The sequence below is a fragment of the Rattus norvegicus genome, chromosome 12 (assembly GCF_021556685.1).
Source record: "Rattus norvegicus strain SHRSP/BbbUtx chromosome 12, alternate assembly SHRSP_T2T, whole genome shotgun sequence".
In the NCBI taxonomy this organism is placed as follows: Eukaryota; Metazoa; Chordata; class Mammalia; order Rodentia; family Muridae; genus Rattus; species Rattus norvegicus.
Genome location: NC_141545.1, coordinates 50398354 through 50419097, shown reverse-complemented (window position 1 = coordinate 50419097; position 20744 = coordinate 50398354). Strand labels below are relative to the sequence as shown.

Sequence of the window (20744 nt, the reverse complement as noted above, 5' to 3'; positions counted from 1 at the left end):
CTAACACACAGGAAAGATTAGCTAACACAGGGTAGACTGGCTAACACACAGGGGAGGCTGGCTAACACAGGGGAGGCTGGTTAACACGCTAACAGAGGAAGGAGCTCATGGATGCTGCAGCTCCAAGTCTCTACTGAGAGAATATTTCATGAACTAGTCATTCATAAAGCTTTCTGCTGCCCATGCTGACGGATCTGGCTTTCTTTTTGGAGTTTTAAAAGTGAGTTGTTTTAAGCACATTTGGTTGGGGTGTGTGTGTGTGTGTGTGTGTGTGTGTGCGTGTGTATGGTGTGCGTGTGTATGGTGTGCGTGTGTATGGTGTGCGTGTGTGTGGGGTGAGTGTGCAGTGTGTGTGTGGTGTCTGTGAATGTATGTGGTGTATAAGTGTGTATGTGGTGTGTACATGTGTGATGTGTTGTGAGTGTGGTGTGTGTAAGGTGTGTACATGTGTGTGAGTGTGTGGCGTGCATGAGTGTGTGTGCTGTGTTTGTATGTGGTGTATGTGTGTGTGTGTGGTATGTATGTTTGTGGGGTGAGTGGGCAGTGTGTATGTGTGGGGTGAGTGTGCAATGTGTGTGTGTGGTGTATGAGTATGTGTGGTGTGCATGTGTGTGAATGTGGTGTGTATAAGGTGTGTAGATGAGTGTGTGGTGTGCTTGAGTGTGTGTAAGATGTGTGCATGAGTGTGTGTGTTGTGTGTATATGTGTGTATGTGGTATGAGTGTGTGTGTGGTGTGCATGTGTATCTGACTGTGTATGTGCACACATGGCCAGCGTCATGGCTGCTGAGGGACTTGAATGTGAGGGATGCTTACTTGGGTCCAGGGGAGGGGAGAACTTCCTTGGTCACCTGACTAGAGAGAGGAGAATTTGCCCACGTCAGAAACATCATCTGCTCCCTCTGCCCTGCTGCAGCCTTCCTGCTTTTCCTGGGACCTCCCTGGGAGAGATGGGAAAGGTGAGGGAAGGTGACTGTTCCCATCACTCTGATGAGGGAAGGTAAGGGCTCCGCTGATTCTTCCCCAAGCCAAAAATCTGAGGTGGGGCATGCCTATAATCACAGCAGTTGGGAGGATCAGGAGTGCAAAGTCAGCTTCAGGCTGCCTATGTTGGATATAAAGGCTAGCCTGGGCTACATGAAACCTTGCCTCCTCTCCCCCACCGCTCCAGCTGCTTCCCAAATGCTGAGCACGGTGGCACCCATCTTTAATCCCAGCACTTGGGAGGCAGAGGCAGGGGAATGTCTTGAGTTCAAGGCCAATCTGGTCTATAGAGCAAGTCCCGGGCTAGCCAGGGCTACACAGTGCGTCAAAACAAAACAAAACAACATAAACAAGCGAATAATTAGACCCATGCTTATGTTTTTCTGCTCAGATATATTTGCTCTGAATAGTCATCTTGGCAAAGAACATTTACAAGACACTTGGGCAACGTTAAAAAGAGAACTCCTTGGGCAGGAGGAAGCCGCTCCCCCCACCCCATGCCCAACTCCAGGACACCAGGGAACACTGCACACAGACGTCATCGGCTGGTAAATTGAATAAATACGAGGCACTCGGAACCACAAGCGCACGCTCGGGAGGCACGAGGGAGGCGGAGGGGAATCTTGTGCTATACTCCACGCTGGTCAGTTATAAAAATAAATAAATAAGGGTCAGGAGGTCCGGACCTGGCTGTGCTAAAATACCCCTTCTGCACCGGCAAAATAAACTTTTATCTGACGGCCTGTCTTCCCCCATCTTGGGAAGCTGGGGGACCTAGCTGGAAGGCGCATGGAACTCTACACCGGTGACTGTGCTCATTGGCCACCTCCCTGGGCACAAGTGGGGCCGAAGCAGCCTCAGTCTTCCATGGAGATTACAAGGCTCTCTCTATCCACCCTGCCCCCTGCATATGAGACAGAGGATCTGATTCGGGAGGTGGGGCGGGGGTGGGAGTGGGAGGTCACAGGAAGCGGACAGAGTGGGGCTCCAGCCTGAAGATACCTCAAGCCATGTATATCTCCTCATAAAATCCTCCCTGCCATTTCTTGATTGTCCCAGAGGCTGCAGATCCTGGGGACAAGTTTAGACTAGGAGTGTTGATTTCCGCTGCACCCAGGATGCAGGTACGAAAGCTCAATGGGGGTCAGTGTGTGGATAAGCAGGTCTTGGTGTGAAGGTGGGGAGGGAATGTCCTCAGATCCAGCCCTGGTTCCAAGCTCTCCATCAAGGAACACAGACAAACCCTGCCATGGGCCAACCCCCTCGCTCATCCCTCCTCTGTCCTGAGTGAACAAAGTGCTTAGAGAAAACCCAACCTTGCTGAGCATGGCTCCTACCAAGTCCGAAGGCTTCTGAGCCCAGACCACCAGTGATGGTGGGGATGTCTCCCCGGGGGGGTGGGACAGGAAGGGTTGGGCTCTCATCAGGAGCTCCTGCAATCTCTTCCTGGATCTCCAGGGCACCTTCTTAAGAGAGATGCCCTTTCTTAAGAGAGTCTCTTGGCAGCGGAGAGAGAAAAGTCGGAAACACAGGGAGTTAGATCGTTAGATCGGGGACTCAGGCAGGGCTGAGTCAGAAGCTTCTGCCAGGGGCACGACAGAACAGGCCTCGAGTGAGGATACACAGAGACATGCTGGTAGCCCCTCCTGCAAGCCAGAGGTTCTTGGGTGGGGCACACAAACTATAAGGGGGCATCGGAGTCACCTCGGGAGATTGGGGGTGGGGGATGAGACCTGGTGGCTTGAAGGCAGGGGTGACGCTTGAAAACACCTGGGACTCTGAATGTGAGCAATGCCTATGGGGACAGCCTGCTTCAAGCCAGTCTGGCAGGAAGGTTCTGGAACACCTCCAAAGGTCCTTCCTTGCTGGGTGCAGAGGAAACCCCAAAGGCCTCTCCTGTACAGATGAGGAAGAAACAGGAAAGGAAGAACAGAGCCAGAGGCCACCTCTACCCACTCACAACCTCAACTCCCAAGAAGTGGGGAAATCCCAGACTTGGGCACTCTTTGGTCAAACAGGAAAAACGTAAGGCCAAGATGGGTTCTTCTCTACCCCACTCACTGCCCAGTGGCCAAGGATAAGAGCATGGCTCTCTGCACAGAGGTCCACGCTGGTCCACAGACGCCAGGGCCTTGTGCTGGGCTGCAGGAGGGAGGGAGGGGGCGGACGACAGCAGATCTTCACTTGTTCTCAATCAGAATCTGCACCTTATGCACGAGGTCCCGGGCAAGCTGCAGAATCTGCTTTGCATTGTGCCGCTCGGCCATTTCTGAAAGAGGAGAAACACTTGTGAGCAGCCTTGAGTGTAGGCCCCTGGGAGACAGGTCTGGCTCCTGATGTGGACTCTAGGGTATTCCTGCCACAAAGTGACTCTGGGAGGAGACATGCACCTGCAGACCTTGGCCTCCCCATCTGTGCAGCTAGGATTGTAACATTGTAAACAGGAAGGTGTTTTCACAACACCACCATGGAAACAAAGAGATGCTGCCTGGTGAGACCTTACCAGGGTCAGACTGTGCTAGGAGACCCTTCCCTGAAGGGAGAATGTCTGAATACTTTACGAAGCCCATGTCAGGCCGGGACACCATAGGAAACACCTGTAATAATCCCAGCATTGGGGAAGCTGAGGGAAGAAGGCTAGCCAGGATACATAACAAGACTTTGTCTCAAAACTAAAAGGTAAGACCAGGCATGTACCAGATTCTTAACGATTCTGCCAAAATGATCAAAGCCATGGATGGGGGAAGAGAGGGGAAGAAATAGGGAGAGCCACATAAATGCTAAGATCTTCAAAGCTTTGCACACAGAATAATCCAAAGCTTGACTTTATCACAGAGAAACCATTTCACAAAGAGAAAAAGAAGATAAAACAAAAAGCTAAGACCACAGTTCCTAAAGCAGCGCTGAGGAACCCCTAAGGGATCCTAGTGAGATCTCGAGGTCTCGGGGCATTGTGGGATTATGCGGTCACTTGGAAGAGATCTCAGCAACACTCTGAAGCTGTCAGCTCGACACACCTGCTGGCTGCAGAGAGTTCACCGTACATCTTCTAAGTTCTTCCAAGTGGTGTTCGGTCTAGACAATGTTAGGTTTTGGGGTGGGAGTGGGGCTGCTGGGATAAAAGCAAGGATGGTGTGAAAGTCTGAGGGAAGTGGGGGGTGGTGGGGTCGTGTGACCTCATCAGAAGGCAAAGCTGTGCACAGCCCGAACGGCGTGTGTATTCTAGAGCCAGGAACCACGTGAGGTGAGGGCTTCCCCTCAGGTTGCGTGTGCCAGAGACTTTCTGAGTAGTGAGGATGGGACAAAGGTGTCACATGGTGTGGACCTCCCTCCTTACCGTTGGGAACTTGGGCTGCTCTGGGTGCGTGTCTCGGAAAAGCTAGGGGTGTCCTGGACTGAGGAAGTTTGGAATGCTGAGGCAGGAGGATTGGGTTAAGATGTGGGTTGCTTTGGGCTTTCTGTCACATCTTCAAACTGAACCAACGACACTTAGTAAGTTATAAGATAGGTGTGTGACTGCACATTGAAGCCTTGAAAGAGAGTGCTTCAAAGAGATACTTTTTGAAAGAGTACATGCAACTGGATTCTGTGGTGGTAACAACAGAAACAGACGAGTGTGCAAAAGAAGGGGTGCACAAGGAGGGGAGGGGGCAGGGCCTGACATGGCCCAGGCTGGCCTTGAACTTATGGCCCAGGCTGTCCTTGCATTTAGCTATCTGCAGGGGATGACCTTGAACTTCTGATCAGTTAAGACTTTTTTTTTTCAAGTTTAATTCAGTTTTCTGAAGATTCATACGTGACTGCCATGTTTATATAATTCTACCCCTTGCTCTCCTCCTACAACTCCTCCTGTATCCTCCACCTTCCTTTCAAATTCATGGCTAAGAATAATTATTATTGCTACATATGTGTCTGTATATGTGTGTGTGTAAATGCATGCAACTGAGTCCATTTATATGAGAGCACATATACCCATATGATATGACCTCTTGGGACTGGGTATAACCTATTAGCGGGGCTCATCCTTGGGGGAGACTGATTCTTGCTTCCTCTCTCAGGGGCTTTTAAATGCCGGTAGCTCCTCACTCAGAAGTGTCGCCTTGGGAGATTTCTCCCACCCTTGTTGACTTGCCAGTGGGTGCTGCCTGGTTCTGATCTTGTGTAAGTGACCAAATCCTCTTAGATTTTATGGATGCAGCTTCCGTATCATGTAGAGCAGATGCTCTCTCACAGCAGACATCCTGGTCCTCAGAAAAAGCCTTTAACAAAATCCAGCATACCTTCATGTTTAAAGTCCTAGAGGGAATAGGGCTGGGGTGTGTGTGTGTGTGTGTGTGTGTCTGTCTGTCTGTCTGTCTGTCTGTCTGTCTGTGTGGGGATTATGTAACTCAACATAATAAAGATTCTGTGTGACAAACCCGCAGTCAACGTTGTCCTAAGAGGAGAAGAACTCAAAGCAACCCCATTAAAGTCAGCAAGAAGACAGCGCTGTCATCGATACAACCCGAAGAAGCCAAACTATTTCTCTCTGCAGACGGCATGATACTGTATGTGAAAGGAGTTAGAAAGTCTACCACAGAACCTTGAGAAATGGTCAGCACTTCCAGCAACGTGGTCGGAGGCAGAAGGAACTCACGGAACTGGTGCTCTTCCTGTAAGAGGATGACTGTACCGAAAGAGATCACAGACACACTCAATTCACGACAGCCTCGAAGAAGGTAAGATGGCCAGGAATAAACCTAACTGAACAGGCGAGGGGCCTCCACCATAAAAGTCTTTACGCCTCTGAACAAAGACCGAGGGGAGACTGGAAAACAGAAAGCCATGGATTAGCAGAATTAATACAGTGGAGATGAGAACTCCCTTAAGAGCATTTACAGATTCGGTGCAACCCCCAATCAAAATCCCCATCACGATCTTCACAGAAATAGAAAAAAACACCTCAAACTCCATGAGGAACCATGGAAGACCCTGGATAGCCAAAGCAACCTAGGTCAGAAAGGACAGTGCTGATGGGGTTAACATTCCGGGTCTCTGGATATATTACGGAACCATGGCCATAAAAACAGCTTGGTCCTGTCACAAAAAAGAAAGAAGTGGCACAAAAACAGAAGACCAGAGCGCTTGCAAATAACTTCTACTGACAGTTGATAAAGACACAAAAGCAGACATTGGAGTAAAGATGTCTTCAAACATCCTGCTGGGAGGCCTCATTGTTCACATGCTAGAAGAATGAAACTAGACCCCGTCTATCATCCCACACAAAACCTAACTCCATCGAACACCTTGTGCTGGATAGTTTTATGTCAACTTAACAGGAGCTGAAGTCATTCTCAATTAAGAAAATGCCTCCGTAAGCCTGGGCTGTAGGCAAACCTGTGGGGCATCTTCCTAATTAGTGATTGATGGGGGATGGTCCTGCCCACCGTGGTTGGAGCCATCCTGGCTGGTGGTCCTGAGTTCTGTAAGTAGGCTGAGCAAGCCATGGGAAGAAGTCAGCAAGCAGCACCCCTCAGTGGCCTCTACATCAGCTCCTGACTCCAGATTGCTGCCCTGCTTGAGTTCCTGTCCTGACTTCCTTTGATAGTGAACAGCTATGGACATGTGAGCTGAATAAACCGGTTCAACCTGAGGTTGCTCGCTCTGCGCTCTGCACGGTCTTTCTTCCAAGCAATAGAGATCCTAACAGAGTCAGACCTCAATGTGAAACATGAGACACTGAAGCTTCTAGAAAAAAAAAACATATGAGGTCCCTATAGGATGTCAGTGTAGGAAAAGACTTTGTGAATAGAGCTCAACTGCTTACAAATTAAGGCCAACAGTTGATAAGTGGGGTCTCACAGAACTGAGGAGCTCCCTTACAGCAAAGGAGGAAGAGGAAAGCTACAGAGTGGGATGGGATGTTTACCGGTAATCTACCTGGCAGAGAAGTAATGTCAAGAATATACAAAGAGCTAAAACAAACAAACAACAAAAGACTCGGGGAAAACAGACAACCCTACTTAGAAAAATGCGACTGAGAACTGAACAGTTCTCAAAAGGAGAGATACAAAGTGGCAACAAAAAAAAGTTCATTCTTAGCAATCAGAAAGATGTAGGTGTAGTTTCGTCTGCTCCCCCCACCCCTCACCCCTACTTCCCCCACCCTTGTCAGAATGGCAAAGAGCAGTGGGGCAACAGATAGAAATGCTGGCCAGGCTCACCCAAGGGTTGCTGGGAGTGCAAACTGGCCCAGATGCTCTAGAAACCATTGTAGAACATTCTCCAAACCTTGAAAAGAAATCTACCCCATGACTCAGATGCACCACTCCTTGGCATATGGTCAAAGGACTCAACAGCCTACTGTACAGAGACTGGCTGGGCCATCAAACACTGGCTGGGCCCTCAGACACTGGCTGGGCCCTCAGACAATGGCTGGGCCCTCAGACACTGGCTGGGCCATCAGAAAATGGCTGGACCATCAGACTCTGGCTGGGCCCTCAGACACTGGCTGGGCCATCAGACACTGCCTCAGTCATGCCCACTGCTGCTCTCTAATCCCAACAGCCAGGAAACAGCAGACCATCTATTACTGATGACAGATAATGCAAATATGATATCCTGATCATCTCAACTGTATTTCCAGGGTGGGAACTGAACTGCAGCTCTGCACTACCATGCCCCGTTTACATGGGTGTGACAGTGCCAGACTTCATGGATGCTAAACAAGTACTCTGGCAACCGGCTCACACCGGCTCAAGGTGTGTTTGTGTTGTGTTTGAGGACTGCACTGAATCCCGTGTGGCTTCCTGGTTCGTTTCTGGCACAGGTGAAACTCACAGTCTGCCAAAGTTGGTTTCTGAGTTTTGGCGCTGAACATTCCAGAAACGCATTAGGCAGTGACCGAAAGGAAGCTGGGAGATGGGCACCACTGTTTGGTGCCACCTTTGTTTGTAACCTTCCTTGGTAAATCAAAGAACAGTCCTAAATATAAAATTGTGGTAGGTGGCCAAAATCCAAAATTATCCCAAAAGAAAAAGATGACTTGAAAGGAATCTAGCAATGTTTCCAAGGTTGGGCACAAGGTGGGGTCTCTTGTTTATCTGGAACTTTCTTTAGTCTTTAAGTTTTGGGGTGAAGCCCAGGGCCTAGTGCTTGCCAGTGCTCTATGACAGAGCAGCCACCCAGCCCTGGCTTTTAGTATTTAATTAATGTTTAAGTGGGGTTGACAACAGCATTTGCTTCATGTTTACTGGGCCTCTTGTGGGCACAGCTACCTGTGAAGGACTTTTTCATAGCTCATCATTAATTCTCTAGACTTCCCTTGAGGGAGGAGGTGTTTGCAACACTGTCTCCCTGAAGAACTGAGACCCAGGGAGGCCATTTAGACAAGGCCTTTCCCAGAGGCCTGTTGGGGCCTCACCACTCCAAGAGCATCTCTGTGCCCAGGTTTTCCCTACTCATGAACTCCAGTGGGGTAGATCCTGGTGTTTCACAGATGATATAATAGACACTCAGAGATAGGGCATCCCCTTGCCAATGGGCAGAGCTGGGCAGAGCTGGCCAGTGGTGGAGCCAGGCATTGCCGCAGAGTCTCAGCCTGGAGAAAAATACACCTGGGGTGTGTGTTGAGATCTACCAGGTTCCTTGATAAAGCGCCAAGGGGGTACCAGGGACTGGGAAGACACTTGGTGAGTGAAGGCCCTTTCTGTGCTAGCAGAGGACATGGGTTCAGGTCCCAACACCCAAGTGTTAAATGTGCATCCCCACACTCCCGAATGACTGGGATCTGCCAAGCTGCTGCCATCAGGAACCTCTAGAGAGCCCCACCTCTGGGGAGCTTCCCTAGGGAGCCCTGCCCCTAGGGAGCCTGTTCCAGGCTGGGGAGTCCAGTTCCTGAGGAGCCTTGTTCCTGGGGAACCCCACCTCTGTTCCGGGGAGCCCTGCTCCCAGGGAGCCTCATCCCTGGGTGCCCCGCCCCTAGGGAGCCCCGCCCCGGGACATCCCACCCTGCTCACGCCCCTTGGTACCATTGAAGAACTTGATGATGTCGGTGAAGTCCATATTGTTCTCCAGGATGATGTCTCGGTAGACCTCCACCAGTGCCAGCGCGATGAACAGCACGTAGTGGGCGGAGGACACGTGCTTAGCCGCCCAGATAGTCTCCCACACGGAGAAGACGTCATCATAGACCAGTTCTGCGGGACACAGACACACATGCACATATGTAGGAGCTGGTCCAGGACAGAGTGCAGGGCCTGTCTTTCCTAGTCCTCCTTGCACGCATCCTAGTTCCCTAGCTGACTGTCCCAGACCAGGCAGAACCGTGGCTGGGGAGGCTGGAGACCTGGACCCTGCTGCCTGACCCCGAGTTTCCCCATCTGTGGCCTGGATCTAAGGTTCCTGTGTGAAGAATCTGAGCATAAGTGGGTTTGACTGGCAGGGGCCTGTCCCTGCCCTGCCCTCTGCTACTGTCCTTTCTCTGTCTCCAGGGGCACGCACCAATGGCTCTCAGCGACCTGTACATAACATAAGCAAGCTCGCTGCTGCCTCAGCCTAGCACAGAGATGTTAGAGTCCTTCCGCCAGTGGTTCTCAACCTTCCTAAACGCTGTGACCCCCCCTTTTTTTTTTAAAGAAGCATTTATTTACTTTATGTGCGTATTGCTGTCTTCAGACACAGCAGAAGAGGGCATCGGATCCCATTACAGATGGTTGTGAGCCACCACGTGATTGCTGGGAATTGAACTCAGGACCTCTGGAAGAGCAGTCAGTGCTCTTAACCACTGAGCCATCTCTCCAGCCCTGCTGTGACCCTTTAGTACTGTTCTCCATGTTGTGGTGATCCCCCAACCATAAAATTATTTTCATTGCTTTGTAACTGGCATTTTGCTACTGTTACAAAACCTAATGTAAATATCTGATATGCAGATGTATTTTCATTGTTGCAAATTGAACATAATTAAAGCATAGTGATTAATCACAAAAGTATGTAATTATATGTTGTGAAATATTTATCGGTAGTTACAAATGTGAAACTTTGTCTTGAAGCATGGTGTAGCACAGGTAACAGTGTTAATATAACAACACCAAGTTACATATTTTGCAACAGTATGCCTATCGGTGCCAGTGCTGACATCTGCTTCTTCAGTTCCCCAGACCATAGGAAATGCATGTTTTCAGATGGTCTTATGCAACCCCTGTGAAAGGATTATTTGACAACCCCCTGGGGGTTGTGATCCACAGATTGAGAACCACTGCCTTAGGAGCAAGGCTACCAAATCCAGTAAGCTGGCTTTAGCTGCAACTTTTCATTCACCAGCCAGGAGCTGTGGGCTGGGGCTGTGTGCCTCCAGCCTCTCTGCACCTCAACTTTTCATAGGGCCAGCTGGTCATGGTAAGGTACCAGAGATGAGATGAGCAATGGCGCTACACAGTGTAGGGCAAGTAGTCAATACCACCACACACGCCAGGTGTTCCTGGACCCATCCCAGGTTAGCACAATAGCACATGTTCGGAGGCGACACCCCAGTCAGGGGTGATGTGTGCTTGAAGTCACCACAACTCATGAGTTTGGGGTCTGTACTAAACAGAGAGGCAGATGGGAGGGACCTGTCCCCAGAGATGGATGCAGTCAAGCTTGGACCCTGGCTTCCCGCTCCCCTACCCATTGGTAGCTTCCTATTGGACTTCTTAGTTTCTTCACCTGTGAAACAGGAGCACACGTGTACGTGTGCGTGTGTGTGTGTGTGTGTGTGTGTGTGTGTGTGTGTGTGCGCGCACGCGTGCTTGAGCGTGCCTGTGGAGGCCTGGTATGGATATCATCCTCTATCAATCTCCACCTCCAGAGCTCAGCAATGCGGCTGGGTGGGCTGGCTGGCCAGGAAGCTCTCGTGGCCAGCTTGCATCACAGTGCCTCCCCACTACTGTACCACAGACACGCATGGCTGCACTTGGCTTTTAAAATTTCTTCAATTCTACCCATTATAGTGTGGGGGTCAGAGGACAACTTGTGGGAGTCAGTTCTCTCTTTTAATCAAGTGGGTCCCAGGATCAAACTCAGGTCATCCAGCCTGGTAGCAAGCAAGCACCCTTACTGTCTCACTGGCTGCCATACCTGGCCTCTTATGTGGGTGCTGGGGATTTGAACTCAGGTCTTCCTGTTTGTGCAACAGCACTTGAATGACTGAGCGGTCCCCCATATCCCGAGGCCAGGATTTCATGGCCCCTACTGCACAGTCACTTTTTGATAAGGCTTGTTCCAAGATAGACAGATGCCCTTCCCTCGGGTGTCCTGTCAGCCTCCCCCTCCCACTCATCGTCACCCAAGAAATTCTACTACAAGGAGTCTGGGGACAAGACGGAGTCTGTACCTCGTTTGAAATCTAGCAGGAACCAGCGATAGCAGAAGTAGAAGTGGGTGTAGTCGCCGTTCTGATGCATCAGCTCGAAGAGCTCAGAGTCCAGGATCTGTCGGAGGGAGGGCAGGTCTGTCAGTCCCCTGGGAAACGGATGGCCCAGAGGGGACAGCAGGATCCACGACCCTGCATGCCGGTCAGCCCTCAGCAGCCAGGTACAGTTAACAGTGAGCAAAGGGCACAGACGTCTCTCCAGAGATTTTTTACAGTGTCCAGCCTACGGCTGGTTCAACGTCAGGGGCAGCAAGTCAGAGAATGAGAGACAACCTTGCACTCACTGAGATGGCTAAAGCCAAAGTGACAGACAGTAACAAGTGTTGGCAAGGATTCAGAGAAAACAGAACTCTCCTGCATGGCTGCTGGGAATACAGAGCCATGCAGTTGCTGCCTCTACTTCCCCAGCAGTGGGCTTAAAAGGCACACCAGGCTCGGCTTTCACAAGGTGCTGGAGATCTGAACTCTGGTCCTTTATCTTGTGCTAGGCTGTCTTTTTTCCTCTCTCTATGTCTCTGTCTTTGGTGTGTATGTTTGTATCTGTGGTGTGTGTGTATATGTGTGGTGTGGTGTGAATGTGTATGTGGTGTGTGGTAAATGTGTTTATGCTGTGTAGTATGTGTGTGTGTATGGTATGTGTTTGTGTGGTGTGTATATACATGCTTGTTGTGTAGTATGAGTGTGTGCATGTGTGCACTGTGTGTGGTATATATGTGTGTGTGGTATGGAGTGTGTGTGTGGTATGTGTGTTGTGTGTGTGTGATGTGTGTATGTGTGTTGTGTGTGTATAGTATGTGTGTTGTGTGTATGTGTGTTGTGTGTGTATAGTATGTGTGTTGTGTGTATGTGTGTTGTGTGTTGTGTGTGTATAGTATGTGTGTTGTGTGGTATATAGTGTGTGTGTGCACTATGTGTGGTATATGTGTGTGTGTGTGGTATGGTGAGTGTGCATGTGCATATAGGTGTGTATGTGGGGGGTGTTTATGATATGCAGTATGTGTGTACACATGCGTGTGTATCAGAGGACTGTGTCAATTCTTTCCTCATACCTGTGGGCTCAAGTGCTCAGGCTGAGGCCTTCGGTTTTGGTAGCGGTCACTTTTACCTCACAGGCCCCAATTCTTCTACCTTTTGTATGCAGAATACCTGGTGGCTTTTTTGATCCCATTGAGGCAGCAGCAAGGGCTGCCTTGGGCTTGAGCAGGATCCCCCTACACCACCCAGAGCTCCGGCCTGCGTGGATTCTCCTGCAGAGCCCAGCCTGGCTGCTGGGCCTGCCTCTTGTGGATTCTGACTGGCAGCTGGGGGAAATGCAGACCGAAAGAACACTGAGATTTCATCTTACCTCGATCAGCATGGCTAAGATAAACAAACCAGCCAGCCAGAGTTGGAGAGGGACTCGGTGTTGGTGGGAATGTAACGCAAACCCACCTCCGATGGAAACTAGTGTGGAGAATCTCAAACAGCTAAAAATACATCGAACTCATGGCCCAGCTGCTCCACACCCTGGCTTTGCCTGAAGGACTCCACACCTGACTCTGCTGGCATTTGTCCGGCCATGTCTGCTGCTGCTCTACTTACAACAGCTAGGATGTGGATACAACCCAACGTCCTTCGACCAACAAACTGACAATGGAAAACGCCCCATATCCACTATGGGATGCTGTTCAGCCCGACAGAAAAAATGAAATCATGAGCTTTGGTGGTCAATGGATGGAACCAGGGGAGATCACATTGAATGACCCAGACTCAGACAGACATATGCTCTCTCTCTCAGTTGACCCTCCTAGCTCCAGAGCTCCAGATGTGAGACCACAGCCTCGGTAACTACAGAGAAGGAAGGTAAAGGGGACCATTGCCAGGGTAGGGAGGACAGGGAGAAACAGAGAGGGGAGTAGTGGGGTACAGCTGATCTGAGAGGGGGTGGAAACGGGGGCCTCCAATTAGGGATGGGAAGGAGGTAAATGCAGAAGGGGGTAAAGCGAGAGCAAGGATATCTGAAAAAGCTGTACTGCGTCATGCTATCCGTTATGAATGAACGATTAACCAGGCGCTTCTGTGTGCAAGCACTCTGAGAGCTAAGCCATACCCTCAGCTGCCCACCTTGTATCCACCCCCCAAAGTCAGAGCAGGACATGAGGTCCTACCTGGATCAGAGACCTCATGTTGGCGAAGTGTGTGTCCATGGCGCCTCCATGGGGGAAGTTTTGGTTCATCCTCTTCATGAGTTCTGTGAAGCAACTGAAGGCTAGGGCCTCTGGGGGCAGCACAAGACATCAGGTTAGTCATGCCATGGCCTCAGGCACTGGAGCTCCTGAAGAGGTAAGTGTCAGGCCCACAACAGGGTCCACAGCCACTCTAGAGGCAGGCAGCCAGGAAGGGCCCAGCAAAGGCCACTTCCTCAGATGCTTGCCAACCCTTAGTGGGTCACGGATCTTGCCTTAGAGCCACTGGGGAGAACAGCTCCTTCAGACGCAGATGCTCCTTTTAAAGATCCCCACTGGCTGTGACACAAAGCCCACACTGCTTTGTTGGTACTCATCTTATTCTTTCAGAAATTCTACCCATTCATGGAATTTTCAAGTCTGCGAGTTCAAAACTCACCATCAATCTAGCAAGGGCTTTGGTTGCCGGTCTGTAAAGAAAGGCCAAACTCCTTTGGCAAATGCTGCCTAGAATACCTGTTTACATCGATCAAGAAAGCATTTGAAAACCTATGTGGAAAAAGGTAATTTTTTCCTGTTTCCCTAAGTAACGTCGGGAGAAGAGAGGCCACTGAGAGGCAGTCTTTCATGGAGCCGTGCCTCAGTTGTTCCAAGACTTCTTTATCCCCTCAAAACCAGTGCCACCTGTGACACTCTTGTGGTTTACCAAACTTGGTTGCCAGCTTGGGCCCACGCCGTGGACCAGGTTTTTTTTGTCTGTGCTGTCTGAGAGGAAACACTTTTCAGAGGACTTCACGCAGACGAGGCTGGTTTGGTTCCTCGACTGACCAGTATCGACTGTCCCAGCAAAGACACGAGTGTTCACTTGAACACTTGCTTCTGAGGGTTCTGCCATCCTGGGGCTTTCTGGGGATGATTTCAAGTGCATTCCTTGTGTGTAGCGTGAGGCAGGGGTCTGCCATGCTTTGCATGTGGGTTTCCGGTCACTGTGGTAGCAATAGGTTAAATGCGACAAAACGAGTTTATGGAGTTGAAATGAGTCTGAACTCTGGTCAGTCAGCAGAACATTAACTGCAAATGTTTCTTTTCAGACTCTTAGCTTCAGTTCAGCACCTATGTGCAGGCCCTCCTGGAGGCAATGTAACACTCTGTCTCTGTCTCTCTGTCTCTGTCTCTCTGTCTCTGTCTCTCTGTCTCTGTCTCTCTGTCTCTGTCTCTCTCTGTCTCTGTCTGTCTCTGTGTCTCTCTGTCTCTGTCTCTCTCTCTGTCTCTCTGTCTCTCTCTGTCTCTGTCTCTCTCTGTGTCTCTGTCTCTCTGTGTGTGTGTGTTTGTGTGTGTGTGTGTGTGTGTGTGTTTGTGTGTGTGTGTGTGTGTGTGTGTGTTTGTATAACTTGTGGTAATTGTTTCTCTCCTTTTGCCATGTGAGTCCCAGGGACCAAACTCGGGTCCTCAGGCTTGGTGACAACGCCTTTACCTACTGAACCACCCTGCCTCTGCACCTGGGCATTTTGCTGGGGCTTTCAGAATCTGCAGACAGTACAGAGGACAATGCTCCTTGCCAATGTCTAGCCGTGGTCGGAGACAGCCCCCTCTTTAGGTTTCCTCCCTTCTGTCCAACAATGTTTTGTGGTGTTTAACGTGTAAACCGGACCCTTTAGAGGTATTAAAAATGTGTTGGTCTTCGGGAGACATCACACGTGGAGTTGCCTGCTTAATTTCACGTTGGGATTGTTCAGCTCAGCTGTGTAGACATACAAGCTTTCTGCTTACTGGTCTTGCTTTCTACAACCCTGGCAAACCCACTTGTGTTTTCTTATTCTTTGGATTTTTCCCCATTAAGTCATATTATCTGCATAATAACTGGGACACCATCGATAATTGTAGTTCCTTTTCAATTGTTCTTCCTTTTTCTGTTTTTGAAAAAAGATTTATTTATTTATTTTATGTGAGTACACTGTCACTATCTTCAGACACACCAGAAGAGGACGCCAGATCCCATAACAGGTCATTGTGAGCTACCATGTGGTTACTGGGAATGGGACTCAGGGCCTCTGGAAGAGCAGTCAGTGCTCTTAACCACTGAGCCATCTCTCCACCCTTCCCCCTGCCCCTTTTTTTCTTTTAACATTTTGGGACACCATCAAATTCACTTTGGTCAAGGATAACTTTGAACCTCTGACCCTCCTGCCTCTGCCTCCTGAGAGCTGGGACCACAGGCAGAGCCACCACACCCACCCTGCCTGCGTCTTTTACAGTCAAGTCCTGGCTTACAATGATTGATGCTTGGATATTGAACTGCCCTTGAATTCCTGGGATAAGCTCCACTTGGTCACTCAGTGTAATCTTTTATATCTTGTTGTGTTGAGTTTGCTGATTTTTTTTTTGGAGACTTTTTGCCTTTATATTCATGAGAGGTACACGTCTGACATTTCCCTATAATAATTCTGTCTGATGTAGACATCAGGGCGAGTGTAAGGTGCCTGGCCTTATGTGAGAGGCTGGCATTGCCAAGTGAGCTGGTAACATCTGGATTATCTTGCTTTTCTTTTTCGTCTCTTTCCTTCCTTCTTCCCTCCACCCACTCTCTCCCTCCCTTCATTTAAGAAAGAGCCCTTGGGGGTTGGGGATTTAGCTCAGTGGTAGAGCGCTTGCCTAGGAAGCACAAGGCCCTGGGTTCGGTCCCCAGCTCCGAAAAAAAGAACCAAAAAAAAAAAAAAAAAAAAAAAGAAAGAAAGGAAGAAAAAAAAAGAAAGAAAAAAAAAAAAAGAAAGAGCCCGTGGAGGAGTCTTCTTCAGTCTGACACCATTCGGTAGACCTCATCCTAGGACACCGTCTGGACCAGTTTTACTTTGTTCTCATTCCTGGTCAAGCAGTGGCTCAGCCAGGTGGGTCACAGTGCCAGGCACGGTGGGACACAAGGACATCTTGCACTGCTGGGGCTGGGAGATGTCCACCAGGCAGGCCTGCTGTGTCTCCATCCTGGCCCAGTCCATGATGACACAAGGTGAGGCTGACCCTTCCCTTCCTACGGGGCGCTGGGGGGAGGGGGCACACTCACCGTCATCCAGGATGACCAACAGCGGAGCCAAGAGGTCACACATGCCCTGGACATAGCCAATCTCGATGTGCTGCCAGATGTAGCTGCAGGAGAACCCGGGCATATTGAGTGTGCCACGCCCTGCATCCCCACACAGCCTCCCCTCTCCTGGTCAGCTTCTCTGCCCACTCCTTGCTGCTTTCTCCCAGCCTGCCCTCCAAACCTCAGCCTGATGGCCACCCTCAGTGTCACCATACATCCTAGGTGCAGCCATCAGAGCCAACCTGTCCAAGCAGGCATCACGGAGCACAGGACTCTGCAGGTGCCCCACCAGCCTGGGGTGCTGTCATGGGTGTATGGGATCAGAGTGTCATCCACCCCTCCACTCAGTCCCATACATCCCTTCCAAGTGCTTCTTATTCTCTGGCTACTGGAGGCAGTCACTTTACACAGATGAGTGAGTGACTCAGAGATTTTTCCCTACTGATCCTGTCAGAAATCTGGATCAGTCCTCCTGAGAAATAGCTCTGGACCTCTGGGCCTCGACAATATACCCAGCCCTGTATGCACCTCGAATCTTTGAGTCTTTCAAAATGATCGTGTGAAGTTAAGTCTCATTAAGAACACATTTCTCAGGGGAGGAGGTGGAGGCACAGAGAGGCAACGGGTGTGTGCAAAGTCAGTGTGATAGTTCTGTCACGCTGGCTGGTGGAGCTGCCTAGGGGAGGGTGGGGAACTGTCTTGATTACATATTAATCGATATAGGGAGACCCAGTCCACTGTGGGTGGCTCCATTCCTTAGGCAGGGAATGCTGGACTGTGTAAGTATAGAAAGAGCTAAGCATTAATTAGTATGTATGGGTCGGGGGGAGGGGTTGTCTTTAACTGTCTATTGTAGCATCAAGTGTGAGCCCCCAAGACCTGGAGTCTGCAGGTAGCTCCTGGGACCCTGAACCCCCCCCCCCCCCAGTTAATCCTGACTGGTGAATAACGATGCTGACAGCTAATAGCTGGGCAGAAGAGACATAGGTGGGGTTGAGGTTTCCTGGGCTTGGAGGAAGCAGGAGAAGAAGGTGCAAGAGGATAGGAGAGGGGGTTGGGGATTTAGCTCAGTGGTAGAGCGCTTGCCTAGGAAGCGCAAGGCCCTGGGTTCGGTCCCCAGCTCCGAAAAAAAAAAAAAAAAAAAAGAACCAAAAAAAAAAAAAAGAGGATAGGAGAGCCATAAAAATGTGGCTCTGTGGGTTGGCCAATTGGAGCTAAGAGCAGCCTGGATGAAACACAGTAAGTAATAACGATGTTATCAATAGGAAAGCAGACTCTAACAGCATGGAGTGTAGGCAGCTACTCAGCTGCACTGGCTGGTTTTGCGTGTCAACTTGACACAAGCTGAAGTTATCACAGAGAAAGGAGCCTCAGTTGAGGAAATGCCTCCATGAGACCCAGCTGTAAGGCATTTTCTCAACTAGTGATCAAGGTGGGAGGATCCAGCCCATTGTGGGTGGAGCCATCCCTGGGCTGGTGGTCCTGGGTTCTATAAGAAAACAAGCTGAGCAAGCCAGGGGAAGCAAGCCAGTAAGTAACACCCCTCCATGGCCTCTGCATCAGCTCCTGCTTCCTGACCTACTTGAGTTCCTGTCCTGACTTCCTTTGGTGATGAACAGCAATGTGGAAGTGTGAGCTGAATAAACCCTTTCCTCCCCAACTTGCTTCTTGGTCGTGATGTTTGTGCAGGAATAGAAACCCTAAGACATCAGCCATTGTGCTGCTTAAGGCTTATTAAAAATATAAAGTCTGTGTGTGTGTGTGTGTGTGTGTGTGTGTGTGTGTGTGTGTTTATGTTTTAATCTGGAACTCAGTAACCAAAGATTGGCAGGGTTTAAATAATTTCTATAACATGCATAGCTTTGTTTTCTCTCCGCCTTTGATTTTAAATTTGTCATATTTCACTCCTGGTATTGTGAATGAAAGAAACCTCCAGGTTGGTGTGGTATCATCAACAGGGACACAAAGGGGGTTACAGCTGGGGATTTCCTGTAGATCAATCTTCCCCACAGCACCCCATCCTTAACCTCCATCCTGGATATCTTCTGTCCCCTCCACTTCCCATTTCCCACCCCTCCATCATCCCACCCCCTCCTCTCTTCCCTATTTCTCCATCTCTTCCATTAGTCCACCTTCCCTTTCCCTGTATTCTGTGTACTCTATTACCTCATCCCTCTTCCTGCACTCTCCTCATCCCCTCCCCTCCCCCATGCTACTCCTCCCCATGCCACCCCTCCCCTCCCCCTCCCACCACACAACCCCCTCCCTCCCCCTGGTCGGAGTGCACCTGCACATGATGTTCCTCAGCTTCTCCAGGTTGGCGGCTGTGAAGTACCAGTAGCTGCGGTCGCACCTCTGCACGTCTTTCTCGATGCGGTGCAGGTTCACCGTGTACAGGTCCAGTAGCTCTGGCTGTGGGCGGCAGGAGGAGGAAGAAGGGGACACTGACCCCCGAGCACCACTCCCAACCCTCACCTCCCAAATGCTCACTCTGGAGTTGGATTCGTTCTCTTTGTTTCCTGAGAAAGCTACGTTGACTTTGTGGGATGGAAGAGTATTCTTTTGAGACTGGGTCTCATGATGTAGCCCAGGCTCATAATCCTGCCTCAACACCCAGAGTGTTGGGGTTACAGGCAGACATGTGTGCTTTTACATCCTATGCACACATATACACAGAGAAAGAAAGAGAGAGAGAGAGAGGGACAAAGAGACAAAGAGACAGAGACAAACAGAAACAGAGAGACAGAGAAAGAGAGACACACAGAGAGAGACAACGACAGAGAGACAAAGAGAGACAGAGAGAGACAGAGAAAGAGACAAAGACAGAGAGACAGAAAGACAAACACAGAGAGACAGAGACAGAGAAAGATAAACAAAGACAGAGAAACAGAGAGAGACAGAGAGACAGACAGACACTGACAGAGCTGTATCAGAGACAGAATATTAAACAAATACATTTAATGCATTTAAAGATGATACCAATCTGCCACCTCAGTGCTCAAGAGACTACAGCAGGAGGATGGCTGTCAGTTTGAAGCTGGGGTTACAGAGTGAACTTAAGGCCAGCCTGGGGTGCATAATGACCCTCTGTCTAAGACATGAAATTAAAAAAAAAAAAAGACACCAAAACTAGAGGCGGGAGCCTTGGTACGGAATCTGCGTTCCTTTGCTTTCAAGACTTTACTGGCTGAGCTACGTCCCCAGTCCCTAAAATGGGATCTTAAAAGTTGGTGAAAGGGAGAAAACTCAAGCTTTAGTGGATAACTGTTAAGCTTCCCCAACACTGAAGACAGACTTAGAGTCTTTGAAGGGCGGGTGCTCCTTGCCTTGGGTTACTGTGAAGAAACTCAAATGTTACAGTAAAGTAAGTTTAAAAAAAAAATGTGCGGCCTGTACCTAACCTATGAGCATCAAGCTGAGGGCAGAGTGCCCCGCAGAGAGTCTGAAGCCCCCTTGACATGGCGTGGCCCAGGGAGGCTTCAGTCGTTGCCCTCTCTCTACATGGAGAAATCATATCTCATATGCTAGTGCAGGGAGAGTTCTGAATGTCATATTTAAACTTTGCTTCCTATAGAATACATTTCTACCATGGTAGAGTTGAAAACAGGAGTATAACTATCAAATTTGAGGGGACATCTGTACTGAGCAAACATGGCGGCCAGGCGGCCCTGTACCCAAGGAAAGGACATGTCAGGAATGGGGGGGGGGGATGTTACTCAGGGTGAATATGGATGAGGGATCTTCTGAAAAGATTCTTCAGCAGCTGAGAGATGGCTCAGTCAGGGAAGTGTCTGGCAAGTGTGAGAACCCAATTTCAGTCAAACACACACCCCCCACCCCCGCTGCCAGCAGCCATGTAGAAAGCCAGGCCTGGAGGCACATGCTTGTGCTCCGGAACTGAAGAGGGGGAGATAGGAAAATCACTGGGGCCTGCTGCCCGGCTGGACAGCCTGATGGATTGGAGAACTGCAGGCCAATGAGAGGTGCTGTCTCAACAACAAAAGATGGTTTCTGAGTACCCAAGAGCGTCTCATGGTGCTCACAAGTACCCCCATAAGCACACAAAGGTCCCCACACCCGATAACACCGGATACCAAAGACACAGAGAAAGAAGAACCATGGAGTAG

General features: G+C 49.8%; 1 protein-coding gene across 2 annotated transcripts in view; it reads right to left on the bottom strand.

Moving 5' to 3' along the window:
* Positions 1–1356: 1356 nt before the first annotated feature.
* The window catches only part of Sgsm1 (small G protein signaling modulator 1), a 65241-nt gene continuing 45853 nt past the window's right edge, over positions 1357–20744 (bottom strand). For both annotated transcript variants that reach the window (XM_087578139.1, NM_001105937.2), the window contains 6 exons: positions 18905–19029; positions 16597–16679; positions 13521–13630; positions 11335–11431; positions 8993–9160; positions 1357–3252 (listed from right to left, as the gene is read on the bottom strand). In XM_087578139.1, the coding sequence (XP_087434265.1) occupies positions 3164–3252; positions 8993–9160; positions 11335–11431; positions 13521–13630; positions 16597–16679; positions 18905–19029 (672 nt within the window). In that variant the 3' untranslated portion in view covers positions 1357–3163. The remainder of the gene's footprint in view (positions 3253–8992; positions 9161–11334; positions 11432–13520; positions 13631–16596; positions 16680–18904; positions 19030–20744) is intronic.